The sequence below is a fragment of the Convolutriloba macropyga genome, chromosome 2 (assembly GCF_964194025.1).
Source record: "Convolutriloba macropyga chromosome 2, txConMacr16.3, whole genome shotgun sequence".
NCBI classification, from domain to species: domain Eukaryota; kingdom Metazoa; phylum Xenacoelomorpha; order Acoela; family Convolutidae; genus Convolutriloba; species Convolutriloba macropyga.
Genome location: NC_134469.1, coordinates 7,340,882 through 7,360,215, shown reverse-complemented (window position 1 = coordinate 7,360,215; position 19,334 = coordinate 7,340,882). Strand labels below are relative to the sequence as shown.

At 35.0% G+C, this 19,334-nt stretch overlaps 1 protein-coding gene across 1 annotated transcript in view; it reads right to left on the bottom strand.

Annotated features, from left to right (window-relative positions):
• The window catches only part of LOC142355367 (uncharacterized), a 91,155-nt gene that overhangs the window by 27,175 nt on the left and 44,646 nt on the right, over window positions 1-19,334 (bottom strand). Inside the window, exons 14-17 of the mRNA XM_075407568.1 lie at window positions 18,534-18,700; window positions 8,337-8,485; window positions 5,900-6,014; window positions 4,330-4,522 (exon numbers count right to left, since the gene is read on the bottom strand). Coding sequence (XP_075263683.1) covers window positions 4,330-4,522; window positions 5,900-6,014; window positions 8,337-8,485; window positions 18,534-18,700 — 624 coding nt within the window. The remainder of the gene's footprint in view (window positions 1-4,329; window positions 4,523-5,899; window positions 6,015-8,336; window positions 8,486-18,533; window positions 18,701-19,334) is intronic.

Below are 19,334 nucleotides of genomic sequence, written 5' to 3'. Positions count from 1 at the left end.
TCGGTCCTGAGCTTCTCGGGTCGAGGTTTGGTGGTGAACTTTCGTAAGAAATGCGGTGAAATGCGGTGAAAATAAATAATTTTCACAGCGTATTTCTGTCATCTTTTTGCGGTGAATGCGGTGAATCGCGGTGAATTATTTTTTTTCACCGCGTTCTCGGTGGCGATGAATTATTCTTTTTCACCGCTTGATGCGATTAATTATTTTTTTTCACGGCATCTAGCGGTGAAAAAAAATAATTCACCGCTTTCTCTCAAGCGGTGAATTATTTTTTTTCACCGCTAGATGCCGTGAAAAAAAATAATTAATCGCATCAAGCGGTGAAAAAAAATAATTCTTCGCCACCGAGAACGCGGTGAAAAAAAACAATTCACCGCAATTCACCGCAAAAAGATGTAAAAAATACGCGGTGAAAATTATTTTTTTCGCCGCATTTCACCGCATTTCTAACGAAAATTCACAGTGTCTTCTATCAATTCCCCCTGCTGAACATTTCTTACCTGAATCAGCGCTGTTCAGCAACTTTTTCACTGTTCAGCAACTTTTACACATTTCTTTTCGATTATTCAAGTTTCAAACAAAACCGCTAGTTTTGATTAATTTCCCATTTGAGCCTCTACGCAACAACGCTAGCGCTGTTTTCCTCTTTTCAAAAAACCGAAAGAATCAATCAATCAATCAATCAATTATCAAATCGAACAAAATTCAGAGCCGACAATATAAATGAGTACCATTCGTTCGTAAAACAAACTTCAAAATGCGAAAATCAAAAAGAGAAAACGTACAGCTAAACGGCAAACATCAAATGAAAATTCGAAAAATTAACGAAGATATTGTCATTACGAAGATTCTCACTACTTTTGTCTGCTTTCAACACTTTCCAGTTTCATCTGCATCCAACTGATTTTTTTTGAAAAATTGCAAGTATAAATTGAAAGTCGATTAATACAAGAGTTCGAAAACCTAGGTTGGGGGGTCGTTTTGTTTGCTCCATCATATAGAAAGAATGGTTAAAAATAAATTTTTTTGATATTCTCACTACTTTTGTCTGCTTTCAACACTTTCCAGTTTCATCTGCACCCAACTACTTTTATTGAAAACAATATGGATACTTCAGCCCACAACAAAATCTCGCATAATTTAACGCTTTTTAGCGTTGACACCCAGGCCTGGGGTCGAATAGCGGTGAATTATTTTTTTCACCGCATTCACCGCATTCATCGCATTTCTTACATTAATTTGCCATAATAGTCTATGCGGTGAATTTTTGTAAGAAATGCGGTGAATTTGGTGGTGAATTTTTTTAAGAAATGCGGTGAAAAGCGGCGAATTATTTTTTTTATTTTTTTTCACCGCATTCACCGCAAACACCGCATTTTTTACGAAAATTCACCGCATTCACCGCATTTTTTTCGAAAATTTACCCAAAAACCTCGACCCGGGTTTTTAGTAGTGCGTACTAGATCTTTAGTACGGTAGAAAAATTGCCCCCCCCCATGAACCCGACCATACCTGACAGATTGGACGGAAAATAGCAGCAATTAATTCCCATCACTAAGATGGAGATTAAAAAACGCATAAAAGGAAAAAAACAGATAAAAATTTATTGCTTTCTCGCCAAAGGCACCAGTTAATTTAATTGCATTTGTTAGTTGAGCTTACGGCCGCATTTCAATGAAAAGATAGATGGGTTAATGGTTTAACATAAATAAGGATAAAAATCAGTCCTGGCTACTAAGAAACCATGAACCAAAAAGAAAGTAACGAGCGTTTAAAACTGGACTTTATGGGGTTTGCACATTTCTAATTCTGTTTTTTTTTTCAACATTTCAGATTAATGTCACGCAAAGTTCTTGAGAAAACGGCAAGAGTAGAGATAAAACGGTACAAAAATCCACTTACAGGATTAAGAAAAACTTAGCAGCAACAGAACTGGTCTAAAATTTAAAGTTTTGTTGAGCAAAAGAAAATTGGACTTCAAAATGATTAGAAATGGACTTCTAAAACCATTTAGAAGAGCTCTGAACCAATCACGAGCTGCGCTGCCTTGTTCATTTTGTTTTAGAACAACTCGACCTGTTTAAATACAGTTGGAGAAAACCTGAACTGATTTGGAAGCAGTCTGCGATAATTTTTAGCACTAATTAAATAATTACCAAATCAACATCAGAATATATGACAAAATTCTGATTCGTAAAATTGTAATTCTATTGAAATACTGATTAGATTGCGCTAATTTTACTTAAAATTTGGCATTCTCTGTTTTTTCTGACATTTCATCACCACTAGGATAACAATTATTGAAACAAAAATACTTTAAAAGGAGATAATGCAAGCTCGAATTATTGAGCCCGCCTCATTTCTTGAAATTGGAAAACAATAATTGTCTGATGAAATAAAACTAACGTAAATACCTTTAAAAAAGTTTATTGAATCAAAATCGAATTAAAATTTCCCTAATCTTACCGAATAAGAAGCCGTCGGTCAAGCCAAAAATTCTGATTAAAAAACTGTTTTGTTACCACAATTTAGGAGACAGAGTTAACCACAAACAAACAAACACAACAAAAAATCCGCAAATTTTTGTTTCATAATCTTACGCGTTGCACAAATACTTTTTCAAATAAGCTATATTTAATATTGTTAATGTTTACCAGCGACATAACATTATTTAAACAAAAACAAAATTTGTTTAAAGAGAAGAGTCACGCCTGGACTGACACTTGAACAAACTACTGTCTCCTCTAGCAAGATGCAGGAAATATGTTTACGAATACCAAATGAATTACAGGAAGCCAAAAATAAATTGAACACTTCATAGCTATCCTGGATAAATAGCTACCCCCCCCCCCCCTGGATCAAAGTGCGGAGAAAAAAATAAATATTTTACATTAAATTAAAAAACGCTGATGAAAAGAGATTCATAATCTGTTGATCTGTTGTATTGATAACCAACGTTATGTTAACCAAGTTAATTGTCAATTAATTAATTAGCTCCTGGATATATAAGTAAATAAAGGATCTCATAAAAATACTGAGCTGAACTGATGTCAGTTCTCTTGGGCCTTCGAGACTTAAAACATTTTCTTTAGCAAAATTGTATGCTACGAAAACTTCGTTCCTCAGCAAATTTTTAAGTTTTTTCGAACTGGGCCTTAGTAAAATGTTGGTGAGAAACTCTTCTAGTTTCACAATTATTGCTGAGCAAATCTAACGTTATATAAGCTGACTCGCGTTTTCTGAGCTAATGGAGCATGAATTTGAAAAATATTACTAGCAAAAGTTCATAAACGGTAAGGAGATAATGTTATGTCATGATATCCCCTATCAAAATATGTTCAAACTAAATTATGTTCCTTTTCTAATTTGTGAAACCAGGCAGCAAAAAGCACATACACATTTAAACTAAGGACGCCAGTTGTTTGACAACTTTCATTAATGTTTCCACTGGTTTAACGGCCTTCTTTCGGTAGATTTATAACCGAATCATTTTGGTAAACTAAAATCAACCATGAGACGCTTTAAAATAAGAACTTTCAAACCAATCTGACTGACTGAGAAATTGCCAGCATATTGCTTTGATGCGTTCATTTAGCTGTAACTTAATCTAGTCTTCATTTTTATAAAAAATAACTACTGCTTTTTTGCAATGCATCGTACGCCAAACCCATGACTCAGAGGCCCGTTTAACAGAATCAAAATGGAACGGGTGACTATTATGCATACAAATAAATGTGTATCTACAATTTTTTGGGCGGGCTTGATTTGTAAACAGTTTCGAGGTAAACAAATTTAAGGTGAAGAAAATTCAGCGCTTAGTCAAGCAGAAAAACGAATTTTTATCCCCAATTCTGATGGGCTAATAATACTAGAGGTCTTAATTGGTACCCCTGACTGGTATTTAGAAAGGCGCCGTCTAATATGCACATAGCGCGGGCGATTGAATGTTGGGAATATTATGAATGCAGTGTCTCGAAAGGAGCGAATTAATGGAAAAACTCAAAAACCAAAAAAAGTAGCTTCCCGAGTTTAACTGATTTTGGATATGCGAGGAAGTCACTGAAAAAATCCGGCTGTTCTTTCAGAGCCCTGCTGCTCTTCGAGATGTAAATCAGAATTTTGAGGTGACTTTAACAGAATCATCTGACCTTGAAACTAGCGACTTGAATTTTTTGAAACCTGGCACTGCACATAGGAAAAATTGACATTTTAAAATCTGGCACAGCAGAAATCTGGCTTTCAAAAGCTCACACGAGCGTGTTTCGAGCGCGCTCACTGTATTAGCTTAAATGAACAACGAAAAACTTGCTCCTGTTTTTAAATACTAACTTCTGGGTTCGATAGTTAACGAATTCTCGGTGGGCAGTATCTGCCCAAGTACGGATGCAGTTACTGTGATGTAGTATTCCCTCGATTCATCCAAATTTGTCAACTCGAATTGACATTTCATTCTGTTCATTTCAATTCCACATCCTTTCTCAGTCAGCTTGTCTCCATTCAGTTGTTCTCCATTTAGCGTAATCTAAAAAACAACGCTCATAACACCCCCATACACAAAAACTGCTTCCACTGTGATGCAATATTGACGGGTACTGGTGTTTCAATTCTATACGCTTTGCGATCACTAAAATTGGTGGCGGTGGGGATCGGTGGCCTTTACGGGGTTAAATTTTCTTTTCAAAAAATCGAGTATATATTCTCTCTATTTTTCGGGGTTTTTCACGACCCATGTTTTAAATAATGAGTTCTAAGCGTGTAAGGAAACGGGTTACACCGGGCTAATTTAGTTCAAATTTTCTTCAAAACTAGAAAAACGTGCTCTAAGTTTTCACAAAGCGTGTTTTCGGGGCTAGCGTGAAAACATCGGACAGTCTTTCGTCACTCGATTACACGTCATAAGTCACAAATTTCCGCACTATAAATAGCCCATTTCCTTGTCGCCCATTCCCACAGTTAGATTATCTAATTACCAAAATGAAAAAAAATCTACTTGGTGATTAATTTCAAAATTTTTCCTCTCGAAACTTTTTTGAACTAAGAAGACAATAAGTGGTTTTGCAATTACCCACAGCACTGTTCAAAAAACAGTTGAGTCATTAAATTTGGCCTCAATTAATTGCTAATAAAATTCGGCAATAAAAATTAGGCTAATTAAATACTCAAAATGGTGGATATTTATCCGTGAATTTTCGTGACAAAATATAAGCCCTTTGCGTAACTAATTTCCATTGTTGAAAATATATATGAATCGTGAATAGTGTGGAGACGTTTTAGTCATTCGATTCCACAAAAAGATAGATTTGTTGAAGTTTGTCTTTTCGGACATTGGCCAAGCAATGGCTCTAATAGGCAAGACTTTCGGTTTTATTTATATCATCTAATGCGATGTCTAATAAAATAAGAATTCCTCACAGTAGATGAACAGTACAAATTGCGTATCTCTGCTTGAGTTCAATAAGAACTTATTGCGCTTATCGAGAACCGCAGAGCTCACCGAGATCTTAAGCTAGAAATGCGAAGTGACTTGAGTACTTGCTTGAAACATGAAAGTTGCCCGTTTAAAATTAAGGAAATTTATGTATATGAGAACGTCTGGAAATGCATTTTTCCGTCATTTTAAAACTTGTATCTGTGTGTTTTAATTGCTTATAGTTTGAGATCCGATAAGACAAATTTTCTCAATTGGCTCAATATTTAATAAAGAGACCTGCTTCAAGAAGAAAATAGCTGAAACTCTCTTGAATTTTAAAACCGAACATATCGAAAACTGCTGCGTGTAAAACAAATAATAACGACTAATCAAATATTCTGAAGTGTTCTTATTTTTGAAAGAAAAAAAACTTCTAACATTTTTGTGACACACTTTTTTAGTCATCTGGATTAGGGCTCTTTGACTTACTTGGTATTCAATTGCAAGCTGACTGGAACTTCCAAGCATCTCTGAGCTGACTTCTAGATGACACCTTCTTCCTTCACATTCTTGTAATGTAATATTGATTGCATATTGCACTTCTAAAACACACACCATATCAAAGAATCACTTAATCAACTAGAAGGCAAAGTTCGGATAGCAGGTTTTAAATGTTACGAGGTATTTTCAATTATTGGGTTAAAATTATACATCACCAACCAGGTGTTTGAAAATTTTTTGAAATTTTTCTATGATTTTCAAAAAAATTGATCCTAATTATGATTGATCCATTGCGCTAACGTAATTGTATTACGTACTTGTTTGAATATTAATCCTCAGACGCCAAGTGGTGCCAAGTTGACGAATTTATTTTAAATCGACTGATAACCCTTATGCTTCTACTACCAAAAATTTTCAGGAAACAGCACGGTATAAAATTCATTCAGCTGTTGTCAGGTTTTTTTTGAAATAAAAACAAGAAGTCAATAACTGCGTCATGACCCAGAGCAAAAACGTCTGACCAACCGCAATTCAAAGCTTTCCAACTTATCTTTTTGTGTTTGATCTTGTACTTTTTTTGCTTCGATTTTTAAGGGCAGAGACCATTATGTTCCTCCTCGGAGACACCTCGGACGAGTCACTAATGATTCCGCGGCGGTCCGCACTTAACGTATTCAGTAATTTTCCGTGCATGTAAAATATTGGTAAACGTTTTTCTAATTAAAACATACAATCTGCTGGTAACAAAAAAACTATTAAAGGCAAAAAAATCTGAAATATAATATCAAAAGCAATCATATGAAGCGAAAACGACAGTGTCAATCCTCTTAAAACAAAGAGTAAATCTTGCAAAGGATTTCAGAAATTCTGTTTATGAAATTCAAAAAAAACATGTAAATAGTTTTGAGAGAAGATAATTGGCGATTAATGATTATTATCATTCTATTGTAGATGGTATATAAAACTTAAAGAAGTTACCTGTTTTGATATACAGCTAGAACTATTATATAGAAGTCGGAAAAATAGCAAAAGACAATATTGTCAATTATTTCTTCTAAGAAACCAACGTTATGAACAGGGACAAAATAATTGTTTGCAATAAAAACTGCTAGAACGTGTTACCGGCTACTTCAAGCAGATCTCGTTCGTTTTTTGAACAAAATTCGATCAGTATTTTTGACTACAAATGGACCAACATTGGGATGTAAGATGTGGATGTGTCAGAAAACATCCTACAGATAAAGAAAACAATAAAATTTTCCCCTGTGACGAATCATGTAGCTACAGTTCGTCAAAGTTATTTTTGCATCAGTTTTCGCGCAAGTTCTCAAATATAAAGTTTCCCAACAATAGAACGCTACTGATATCATTTTTATTTCAAGATTCAAGAAACAAGTTCATTGCTTTAAAAATATATTTTCCATTGATCTGTAATTTGGATATGCTAGGAACAAAAGAACTTGTAAAAGACGTTACAATTTGGAGAAATCAAACTTAGGGATATTTTAGCATTTTTTTAAATCAAAATCTTGACAAAATATATTTTTTCATTCAGCTGTGATAAACTACTATGCAAGATGCATTAGAACAATATTATCAGTTTTTTATTTATACATAATACACTTTTTCTATTCGCTTCTTCAAATTTTGTTGAGTTATTTGAAAGTTTCCTACACAAATTTGATTTTGAAAAACTAAAACGTCTCTGATGGAAAATCGGTTGTTTATACTGAAAACTGGCTGCTATTATTAAAATTTCCAGCTTCGAGTGGGTAAACTATAATTGACTACCTGACCGTTTTTTATGTGTTTTTATTTTCACTTTTTAAACGGTTTAAAAAAAGAGTTTACTTCTACCAAAATGAAGTGACAATAAAAATTTTACCACTAAAGACCGCAAATCTTACAAAAATTAACCGAAAAAAAGTTCACGGATTTTTATTTGTGAATATTGACGAAAGACGTGCAGTTTTTAGCGGTGAAAGTTGTACCACATTCATCGCTAAAAACCGCAAATTTTACACTCAATCACTCCATTCAGCGCAATTTGCACAATTTTAAGCAAGTTTTAACGTTGAAAACCGACCCGGGAGCTTCCTACTAACTTTGACTTTTATTCCATTATCCGCCAATGTGTTACAATTATATAGATAGTCATATGTGATTCAGCTAAAATTATATTTTTCATGTTTTATTGTCTAGAATTAATTTTATGATATTTCAAACAAAGAGCTTGGACTTGTCCCTGGTGTCTAAATGGTCTTCACTTCGAACTGACGATCGAAAACTGTCATTTCATAAGAATAGCGCTCAAAAAAGCTCAAACAAGGTCGAAATAAAAAAAAATGATTGTTTTTGACAAGTCTGTCTTTCCGAATGAGTTGAATCAATTTTGAGTATGTTTCTATCAAAATTTGACTTTCCTGTTGTGAGGGAATAAATGTATGAAGTTTTCTGTGATCTTTCGGTTAGTCCACTCAGATAGTCATCAGTGGTTGTTGTCAACTCAACTGTTAGGTCGGATCGTCCAATTCGGGTAAGTTTTTTGTCAATACACACTAACCCAGAGTCTTGCTAAAATAAAATTTGACATAGAAATCATAATGCTATACGAATGAGCGACGTTTAGCGCATCAGATAAGTAGATACATATGAAGAAGGTTTTCATGAAAAACAGTCAAATGCTACAACCATAAACTTTTGCACTTTTTCATTTTTAGGTGAACAGGTCTAAATACCATCAAAATATTACTAGATTTCACAAAGTTGCACCAATATTTACCCAAACAAGGGAAGCATAATCCAAAAAGCATGAAAACGTAGGATAAGAAAGACGAGAACAAACAAAGGTACTACATGAATTCAGTGGCAGATTATTTGCACAATAATTCCTCATTTAGTTTTCAATGTTGATGAAAGTGAAAGTGTTTTAGAAACAGAGCATGAAAACAGCAAATAAGGGAATTTCGTGTAATTATTCTGACCCTTAATTTTAGTTCCTTTGTTTGTTCCCGTTTTTCTTATCATAAGCTTTCATTTTTTTGTATTATGCTTGCCCTGTTTGGTCAATTATTCTGTGATACTTTGTCCAATCAAATAAAATAATGTGGTTTTTTTTAACGTATTCACCTAAACGCGAATGCAGTTTCTTTTGACAGTAGGTAAAGTCGAGTTTGTTATTTTTTAGGAGTTCAAGTAAGAGTTTACGAAAACTGATAACTTAGTGTTAATTCAACTTTTTGCGGCCACTAGTTGCAGTTAGTTTTTACTAGGCTCATTTCTATTGGCTTATAAACGCTTCCTTTAAAAATGCATCGAAATTTTTTGAAATGCCAATAGTCTGTACTTTTCAAAATTATTTGATCCCATTTTTCATTTTAGAGCTTTCAATTGCTTTGTGGAAACCACTTTCACATAATTTACGCACTTTCGGCGTATTACGGAAGTTGGCGACATTCTTTGGAAGTGGTTTTAGTTCGGTACACCGATAGATGCTCGTAATGTATAGCAATTTTTAATTCCCTGATAGGTTGCGATAATTTCATATCCAGTCGCACGTGCCATTTAATTATTTAGTCGGCTAAATAGTCATTCTGGCGTTCTTAGGAAAAATTTTAGATGAAGTTGGCGTTGGGTAAAGTGGCATTAGGTAAAAGGACAGATAGGGTAAAATGGCATTGGGTAAAAGAAATTGGGTAAAATGGAATTGGGTATATTGTCTTGACACAGGTGACACGGTTAGATGTGAGACGCGAATAATTTTACTGGAACTAGTGAGGTTATGTTTTGCAATTTTAAAGACCTGTGTGGTACGGTTGTACCATAATCTGTAAATTTGTACTTAATTTAATTAAGTTGTCCTTGTTCTATTTAAAAGTCACTTTTAATAATATTTCACATCAGTAAATTTTACCGCCGCCTATAAAGTCAGGTTTTCAGTTTTGATCATTCTTTCACATTTGTTAATATTCTTTCGCTTATCTTAATTCTTGACATTCAGTTGTTCTGAATCTACTCAGTTTTACCGTCAGAATAGTTCTAACTGGAATTGAGTTAGAATTCCACGTCGTCATAATAGAGCTGTATTCGTAGCACTATTGCAGAATAGAAATACAAGCCGTATTTCGACGATTAGTAAATACAGTGGATTCGCACCTCTAATCCAACGTTAATAATCTACAACGTATCCGTGACTCAATTGCATACCTCCGAAGTAAGAGGTATCACATGGCGCAGTCAACAGTCAAAGAACGCGTCCTTCTTTGAATCAAACCCTTTTGGAAGGAACGACTTTAGAACCATTGGCAGAAAGACTGGGAACGTTGGCAGATAATGTTGAAGCTGGCCATTCTCGCTAAGGAGGGTATTTCGATTGATAATCTCCGAGAAGATCCACCGGACAAAGTTTCGGTTTCTCCCGAACCCATCTACGAAGCAAATGTAGAAAATAGCAAAGCTCAAAGTGAAAGAGATCGCAAAACTCGGAATGAACAACTCAAGAATACATGGCTCAATAGGTGTCAGAAAATTGAGCTAGCAAAAAATATTGTGCGGTGATAAACGTTGGAAGTTTAGTGACAACAAAGCGGTCTCGCTGAACTATCTTAGCCTCGGTTTGGAAAGACGTCAAATTTTTGGTTCTCAGGAACCAACTATTCAATTTGATCGGATATCTACAAAGGATCTTTGGGAGAGTTTAGATCAGATATTCACAAAACAGCGGAATATAACTTTCATCCGTTATATATTCCTAACCCGAAAACAATGAAAGGAAAAGTTCTACGGTTGTCTCCGTGAGCTGTCCTTGAACTGCAATCTGGGCAGTCACGAGGAATCCATCATTCGGGACGTTTTTATAGCGAATATGCAAGACGTTGAGATCCAGAGTGTATTATTAAAAGAAACGAGATAGGCTAAAAAGGATTTAGAAAAGGCAATGAATAATGAAATGGCATTCAAAATCAATCGAAGAAGTCAAGAACTGCTTTTCACCAGAATACAAACAAAATCACGCCTACATTCATTAACAACGTACACAGCTCTTGGAATCGATCTCGGCCTGTGACAAACAATTTCATAAAATCTAAAATTTGTCCTAATTGTGGCTGTGGGTGGTCAGCGGTTCATCGACAAAATTGTCCCGCTTGTAGAAAAAAATTGCAAAAACTGCGGCATTGCAAACCATTTTGCAAAGTATGTAAAAAAACTAAATAACATCTAAAGCCAAAGCCCAGAGTAAACAACGTTGATTATACTATCTTCGAGGCAGCGACGGTGGGTACTTCAGCATTTGTAGGAGAGCAGGTCAATCATTTTGATAGATTGCTTCAAAAACACAGTATCTACGGTGCAAACTACAATTCTGACTATGATGACTTTGATGACAATTTTGTTGCAACAATCTAATGACAACATTAAAGAAGTCGAATCAGTGAATGTAAACATTTGCTTCGGGAATACCAGTACAAATGCTTTAGTGGATTCGGGAAGCGTTTGCACTATCATTACCAAAAGTCTTGTGAATGCAGTAGTGTCGGATTGTAAAGAGAGCTTTTGGGTACAATCAGCAGAGATGCACGAACTCAAAACTTTCTCAAATGACTTAATCAAAAATCTCGGAGTAAGCAAGACTTGAGTCAAATGTAAGTCAGTCGATTGAGAAGCTACAGATGTTAATGTGACATGCGTGGAAGATAGCCATAGACCAATAATTGGACGAGATCTCTTTTCAAAACTTGGTCTCTCACTCACTCAACCCAAACAAGTCTCATAGGTTGATCAAAATCGATGTGTAGTCAAGAAACAGAGAGCATTTGGTTTTCCAGGTAATCTCAAGAAATGGTAAATCGTTAAAACATTCAGTTAAATCTATGTTCCATGAAGATCTAACACCTAAACACCAAAAATGACGTAGGGTCCCAATTTATCTTCAACCTTCAGTTAATGAAGAACTACTCGCTGAAAAACACATCATAAAATTAAATAGTTGTTCTGATAAAAATTTTATATCACGAATAGTTATCACGGTAAAAAGAGATAAAACAGTTAAATTGGCCCTAAATTTAAAAATTTTAAATAAATCTATTCATAAAAATAAATATCAGACGCCAAATATAGCAAATATAGACAACTTAATTGGCACAATACAACAAAATCAAAAAACAAACGCATCTCACGAAACAGCGTACTTTTCAACACTGAATTTAAAGTAAGCATACAGTCAACTTACTTTAGACCCAGACACAACTAGGCATTGCAACTTTAATATCGTTAGTGGCGAGGGTACTGGTACATACCGCTTCATTACAGGCTTTTATGGGTTAACTGACATGCCAGCAGTATTCCAAAAAGTAATGTACTATACACTAGTCGGACTAGATAATACCCATTGTTTTCCAGATAATTTTATAATTGTCAGCCGCGGCTCTAAAGAAGATCATCTAAAGTTAGTTTAAAAGTGTCTAAATAAATTAGACGACGATAATTTGACAATAATTTTACCAAATTGCCACTTTGCTAAAACCGAAAAAAAATGGTAAGACCATAAATTTACTCAATCTGGAATCGCACCACTTGAAACTAAAACAGCGGCAATTTCAAATTTAACAGCACCTGAAATTATAAAAAAAATAATATCATTCTTAGGTTCTGTTCATTTTCGCAGTAAGTTCATCCCTAATCTTTCTCAATTATGTCATCCCCGGAGACTTTTGCTTAAAAAAATACAAAATTTGTTTGGAATGATGAACTTGAAACTCATTTCCAATGGATTCAAAATAAAGTCGCAAATGCAACAGAATACACACAATATAATCCACACTCGGAAACCCGGATCAAATGCGAAGCATCTAGAGCTGAATTAACAGCAGCATTAGAACAGCGTTAACTGACAAGTTGGCATACAGTAGCATTCGCGTCTCGTTTCCTGAATTGAAATGAGGAACGTTACAGTATCAATGAATTACAATTATTAGGGGTTGCGTGGTCTGTAGAATATTTTAAATTTTATTAATTCGGAAAATCATTCACCATTATTAGAGATAATCGAGCACTACTTTCAATAATGAAGGAACAACGGTATTACAAATCCTATAATAGTCGTTTAATCCGTTGGGTGGATCGACTCTTACCCTTTGATTTTAACATTGAACACATACCAGGCACAAAAATGGGGCTGGTAGATTACGTTTCCCGCCAACCAAATCAACAAGCAAAAGTTACAAACAAATATGATGAGGAATTTGCGGTAGCAACAATTACCCGCATTTGTGACGCGATTGCAGCAATTTACGTAAACACCACACCACAAAACTGCCAATCACAGCACTTTAGCAGCGTCAATCAAACACATTGCACACGTGCCTCAAATTCTCACTAAACAAATAATTCCAAATTGCTTTCTGCCTTATATCGCCATACAACTCAGTTGCTTCTTGATAATACTGCAAACGCAATACAATTCCACTTGAATAACAATTCCAACACGAGCAGCCCAAAGACAAATCCTCAAAACCCCACCAACACCTGCACCCAGCAGAGTATGTTTCCAATCAACGCCGAATTCGGCAGTCAATTCCACCTGCTCCTCCAATGACGGACAAGACTCATCGAATCTTGAACTCTCAAAGAAGGAAGTATTTGAAAAAAAATTAAGCCATTTGTTAACTAAAGGCTTCCTGGCAGTGCTGATAAGCGAGGATGCAGTTTTAAAGGAGGTGAGAGACTGCATTCTCCAGAATGATGCCCAGAGATGCAAAGAAGTAAAACCCTACCTCTACTCATATTGGAGGGATCTGCATGTTCATCAGGATGTGTCTGCGTCGACGAACGCGTAGCAATTCCCCACTCAATACAAGACGCAGTACTTGAGTCTCTCCACCTCACATACCCCAGCAGTTGGGGTATGATTACCCTCGGACAATATGCATTCTGGCATTACATTCATAGAGAGACTCTGAGTAAGGCTACACAGTGCATGCCTTGCACTGATATTGGTAAGAATCTAAAACCCGTGGTCTCAGCGTCAAAATGGCGACCGTCATTAGATTGTTCCGAATCCAACGAAGAACTACAGATTGGTTTCGGAGGTCCCATTACAAATGAAAAAGATCACGATATACATTTCCTCGCATGTATTGACCAATTTTCTAAAAACCCTACAGTAGAAGTTTTTGATAAAGCTAATGGACCCAAGGTAATTAAATTTCTAGATGAATATATTCAAATACACAGTGTTCCCCGAAACATGAGATTAGATCAAGCACGTTGTTTAAATGGATATAAAGTAAAGAGTTTCTGTAATTAACATAATATTACCATTATCACTGCTCCTGCTAATGACCATAGAGCTATTGAATTAATGGAGTGTTTGACACAAACAATTAGAAGGCGTCTAAGCTGCATGAAATTAGATAATAGAAATAATACATTCACAATTAAAGAAGCAATAAAGTCAATAGTATATCAATTACGCATATATAAACAAAAAACAACAAACATAACACCTTTCCAAGCACATTTTGGAAGAAAGCCAAACACACCACTAAGTAATATTAGCACAGCGCCAAAGTCATCAAATTTGTCATGAAAATATTCTCCATCACTATTTAGACGCTGATACAGTCCCAGTAGAAGACTTTCTGGACGATAATGGCTGGGTGACTGGTGACTGCAGTGACATTCTCATAGAGGAGGCTATGACAAAAGCCCCATAGATGCAGGCAGGAGGTACAATGGAGATCAAAACAAATCCATTTCTCGATTCATCATACATCCTAAACTGAATAACCCCATACCGCGAACAGAGCGATCTCTCGAGCTCAAGCTAGCCCAAAAGGTTTCCAAACGCTCCTAAGAAGGATCTGAGAGGGCTCTGGGAGACTTTGGCTCCAGGTAGAACAGTTGTGAGGACCTCACCAACAACCACCCTTATCAAGGAACCTGGCGTCCCTGAAGTCACAGTCCGTAATAGCGACTTTGCTAAATTCGGGACCCGGGCAGAACGCAAAACCGAACTTTGGCAAAATGCACAACAACGTCCCCTCCCCTATGATAAAATGACTGAGGAAAAGATCGCTCAGCACTCTAAAGATTTAAAGAAGAAGTACCGGGGAGTCATCAAGATTCGACACCGCCCAACTCAGACTGACTTTGCTTCTGGCATCTCCTCTGCTAATAGCAACATTTCTTATGCCATGTCTTCCCAAAATCCTAAAAAACTCCAAGCAGGGATAAATCGCTCACGTCAATCTTCGGTAACCCTCAACACCTCCAATGCCTCGTCAGTTGTTGCGTCATCAGTCACCTCCTCAACGGCTTCTCCGACAACTTCTAAGTCAAAACGGACCAGAAAAGCTCCCGATTATTTCGGTTTCGAGAAGTCAGTATGCTCCGTCAGCGATAATTTTTCCGCTCCGGTGCCAAAACGACAAAAAAACCATTAACCCAGTAATCGAGACAGTAATTCAGGAAGAAGCACCACAACCACCCACAGCTGATACGTCGTTCGAATTGCCAGTAGTTAGTCCCCCAGCACCTCCACTAAATGGTGCTTGGTCTCCGGTGGAATATGATTACAAGGACTATGCGAGAGAGGTAAGTATGAGCGTCTTTGACGCTGAAAACCAAATTTGAACACTACAAAAACTCATGTTTCTTTCAAAAAACTGAATAATTTCATGCAATTATTTCCATTTTCATTTCCATTTTTTTCAAGTCATGACAATACATGTATTGTCACTTGTTAAGTGCAAACTGTTTAAATTATCCAGTAATGGAATTCTGCCACAAATGCGCAATATTTACTGCTGTTGGAAATTTAATGTTGGAACTTATTTGTAAACTGAACTTGTTTACAATTCATTATATTGAAATTGCATACAAAGTACTGTGCATTTATTTTATTTAAATTTGATTGTATTTGCCCCTCAATTGCGCAATATTTGATGTTTAACGTTTAACGTTCAATGCAAACATAGCAGATTTACATTTCGACACAGTCGAATGGTTAGATGTGAGACGCGATAAATTTTACTGGAACTAGTGAGGTTATGTTTTGCAATTTTAAAGACCTGTGTGGTACGGTTGTACCATAATCTGTAAATTTGTACTTAATTTATTTAAGTTGTCCTTGTCCTATTTAAATGTCACTTTTAATAATATTTCACATCAGTAAATTTTACCGCCGTCTATAAAGTCAGGTTTTCAGTTTTGATCATTCTTTCACATTTGTTAATATTCTTTCGCTTATATTAATTCTTGACTTTCAGTTGTTCTGAATCTACTCAGTTTTACCGTCAGAATAGTTCTAACAGGAATTGAGTTAGAATTCCACGTCATCATAATAGAGCTGTATTCGTAGCACTATTGCAGAATAGAAGTACAAGCAGTATTTCGACGATTAGTAAATACAGTGGATTCGCACCTCTAATCCAACGTTAATAATCTACAACGTACCAGTGACTCAATTGCGTACCTCCGAAGTAAGAGGTATCACAACCTGAAGACATCGAATTTAGTATCTGCATTTGATGGCTTCCAACTTTGCGCAAGCATATTAGAGATTGAAATAATTAAAAGGTAACTTAAAGCCATCTTGTTAAGTAAGTTCTGATATCTTTAGATGCATCACGTTTGTTTGTTTTCGGCGATCAAATCTCAATCATTGTAGTCGTTCAAATGAAGCCCAGGAATCAAATATAGCGCTAGTCATTTTTTTGTGCGGCATTCGAAATGTTTATTGTAAATTTTTTCTATGATATGTTCAAAATTGACAGGATAAGAGGGTTATCATAGAAAAATTTTATCAAAATATCACGATTGAGTACTGATGCACTTTGTAACCATAATCCGGGTGTATTTTGTTTATATCATAGTTCCAAAAAATTCTATAGATGTCGACCAGACAGAAACAGTGCGTTCTTAGGGTAGAACATTCACAATCACGGTAACTCTTTATTTTGAAGGCCACTGGAGATTCTCCGAAAATGAAAAAAGTTTTCACTCAATTTTCCTCAAATTGGCAGTGCAGATCAAAACATGAGCAAGTGCAACAAAACGATACCTTTGTTGATTTTCCCACTGGATTCAAGGTTGGCTCTTCTGAAATGGACATAAATTTGTCCTGATTCAGAATGTCAGCGAATTTGGATTAAAAGGCCGTGGATCATAAATTGATTATATTCTAACAGGTATGTACATGAAAGAAGCAATTTTGCTATTTTTGTAGGAGTCAATTTTAACAAATATATGAATAGATTTTACCAAACAGAGTTTCAAAATCGAAGAAATTTAGGAGAAGAGGCAGGATTTACAACTAACCGACCCTTTATTAAATTAAACTTATAGAAAAGGTCATATTAGACATGTATTTATAGGAATAAGCTTTGCTGTCATAAAGTTAATTAGCAGTTCTAAAACATATTGAGCTGTTTTTGCTATTCTAGCTTTACTCAGCTCACTCTCTGGCAGTTTTTTTTTCAATTTTAAACGTATTTTTGCACACTCACTTCATTAAGAGCTAAATAGTTAAAGAAAATTTTGTTAAAAATCTATTAGAGTTCAAAGGGTAGTAGTTGCACTCATTTAATTTTACAGAGGCAGCAAAGGGCATATAAGCTTTTCAATCGATTTTTCGATGACGACTGAAATTATGCCTCAAATTTTCTTTTTTTATAGGCGCAAATTCAAAATATTTTATCTTCCCTCTTTCTTTCCGGGTTGAATTTATGGGGGGTAAAATCTGATAGGATCAATAATCGTCAACAATACCTCAACCTTGCCTCTTCTTGTAATTTTTTTCGTAACTTGTGGTAGATTCATTAAATTACTCCTGTTAACCCGTATAACTCAAATTATTCAAAATTTGAGTAATTGGATTTATACAGGTTAACATAAGTCCGCAATTCAAATATAGCACAAACGTACCTGGAATGAACGTTCCTGGTAATCATAGGAAATACCCAAATTGTTTCATGTAGGAATACAAAATTTTTTTGTATCATCTTGCAATTATTGGTAAGAATCATAGATGATCTTTTTACGAATAGTAAGAACTATATATGATCCTTTTATACTTAGTAAGAACAATATATGATTGCTCTATATTTGATAAATTTACGGGGCTGCGTATATATAATCGCAAAAAATTGTCTAACAATCTTATGACTGCCGTAAATAAACTATATCTTGTTTTTACTGAGTTGCAGTTAAACTTTTTAATAGGTTTGGACATATGGCTGTTAATAAAATTACAACAAAAAAAAAGATTTTGCAGACTAAACCGTGGAAAGTGAGTCTTTTTCAGCCAGTTTAGACCTGTAGATGGTCCACGATGATAATTCTTCTTTCATGTTCTCAGAGGCTTCAAAAATTGATTATATATATTTATTTCAAATTGTTTTCAAGGTGTTAAAGATTAACTTTCAAACTGTCTTTAATCTTCCAAGTTACAACTTCATTACACGTCTGTTGGAATCGAATTTTCCCATTTTTGTATCTTGTTACATTGTCAAATTTTAGGATAACTTACGTATATTTATTATTTTTAACTGGTCTGAAAGATTTTTTTCTCCAACGGTATACGCTATGGTACTACTTGCTAACTTCAGTACTTGATTCTGACCTGATTATCAACTGGATAAATGAATTCCACAACTTTCCGGCTGTGTTGGAGTCCGACAACTTTGAGGGAATCGAAGTGATTGACAGTGCTGTCGGTTTCCCAAATGAGACACAAGTTATTGTCGCTGTTCAAGATGAGCAGTGGTTCTTGTTCTATCGATTTCATTTCTAAAAAAGACATCATTACTACTGATTTATTTTATCTAATGCATTCTCCCAAATTTGAATTCACATTTTCGGCTTCGATTCAAATTACGTGGAAAATAATAACTCAGATAATCTCTTCACATGGAGAACAGGAAAAATATGAAACAAACGTAAATTGCGTACTCGTCTGATATTTTAAATATTACTGAATAAATAGTTTTTGTATGTATACTTAATGTAAAACACACAAACGTAGCATAAAATTCAAATATATAAAAATTCAAAATAAGAACAATAATACTATATAGAAGCATTTAATAGATAAGTAACAATTTCATGAGTATGAAGAACCAGGTTACAATTTACTTAAGGTTACAAATAAATTGTATTTTTACTCGATTAAAGCAATTTCTTCTGAATAATAATTATATGATTTTAGAAATGGTTTGTTGGAAGAACTTTTGAGTTTCTGAAGAGTGGAACTTACTTACTGAATTAAAACTGTTTTATCTTCATCTCACCCATGCAAGATTCTAACATAAAAAAATGAGATTTAACAAAACTCAAAAAAACTTCAAGTTCCTTCTTCGTTAATGCTATGATTTTTTTCAAGATCAAAGAGGAAAAAACTTAATTTTGTGTTCTAAGATTCTGG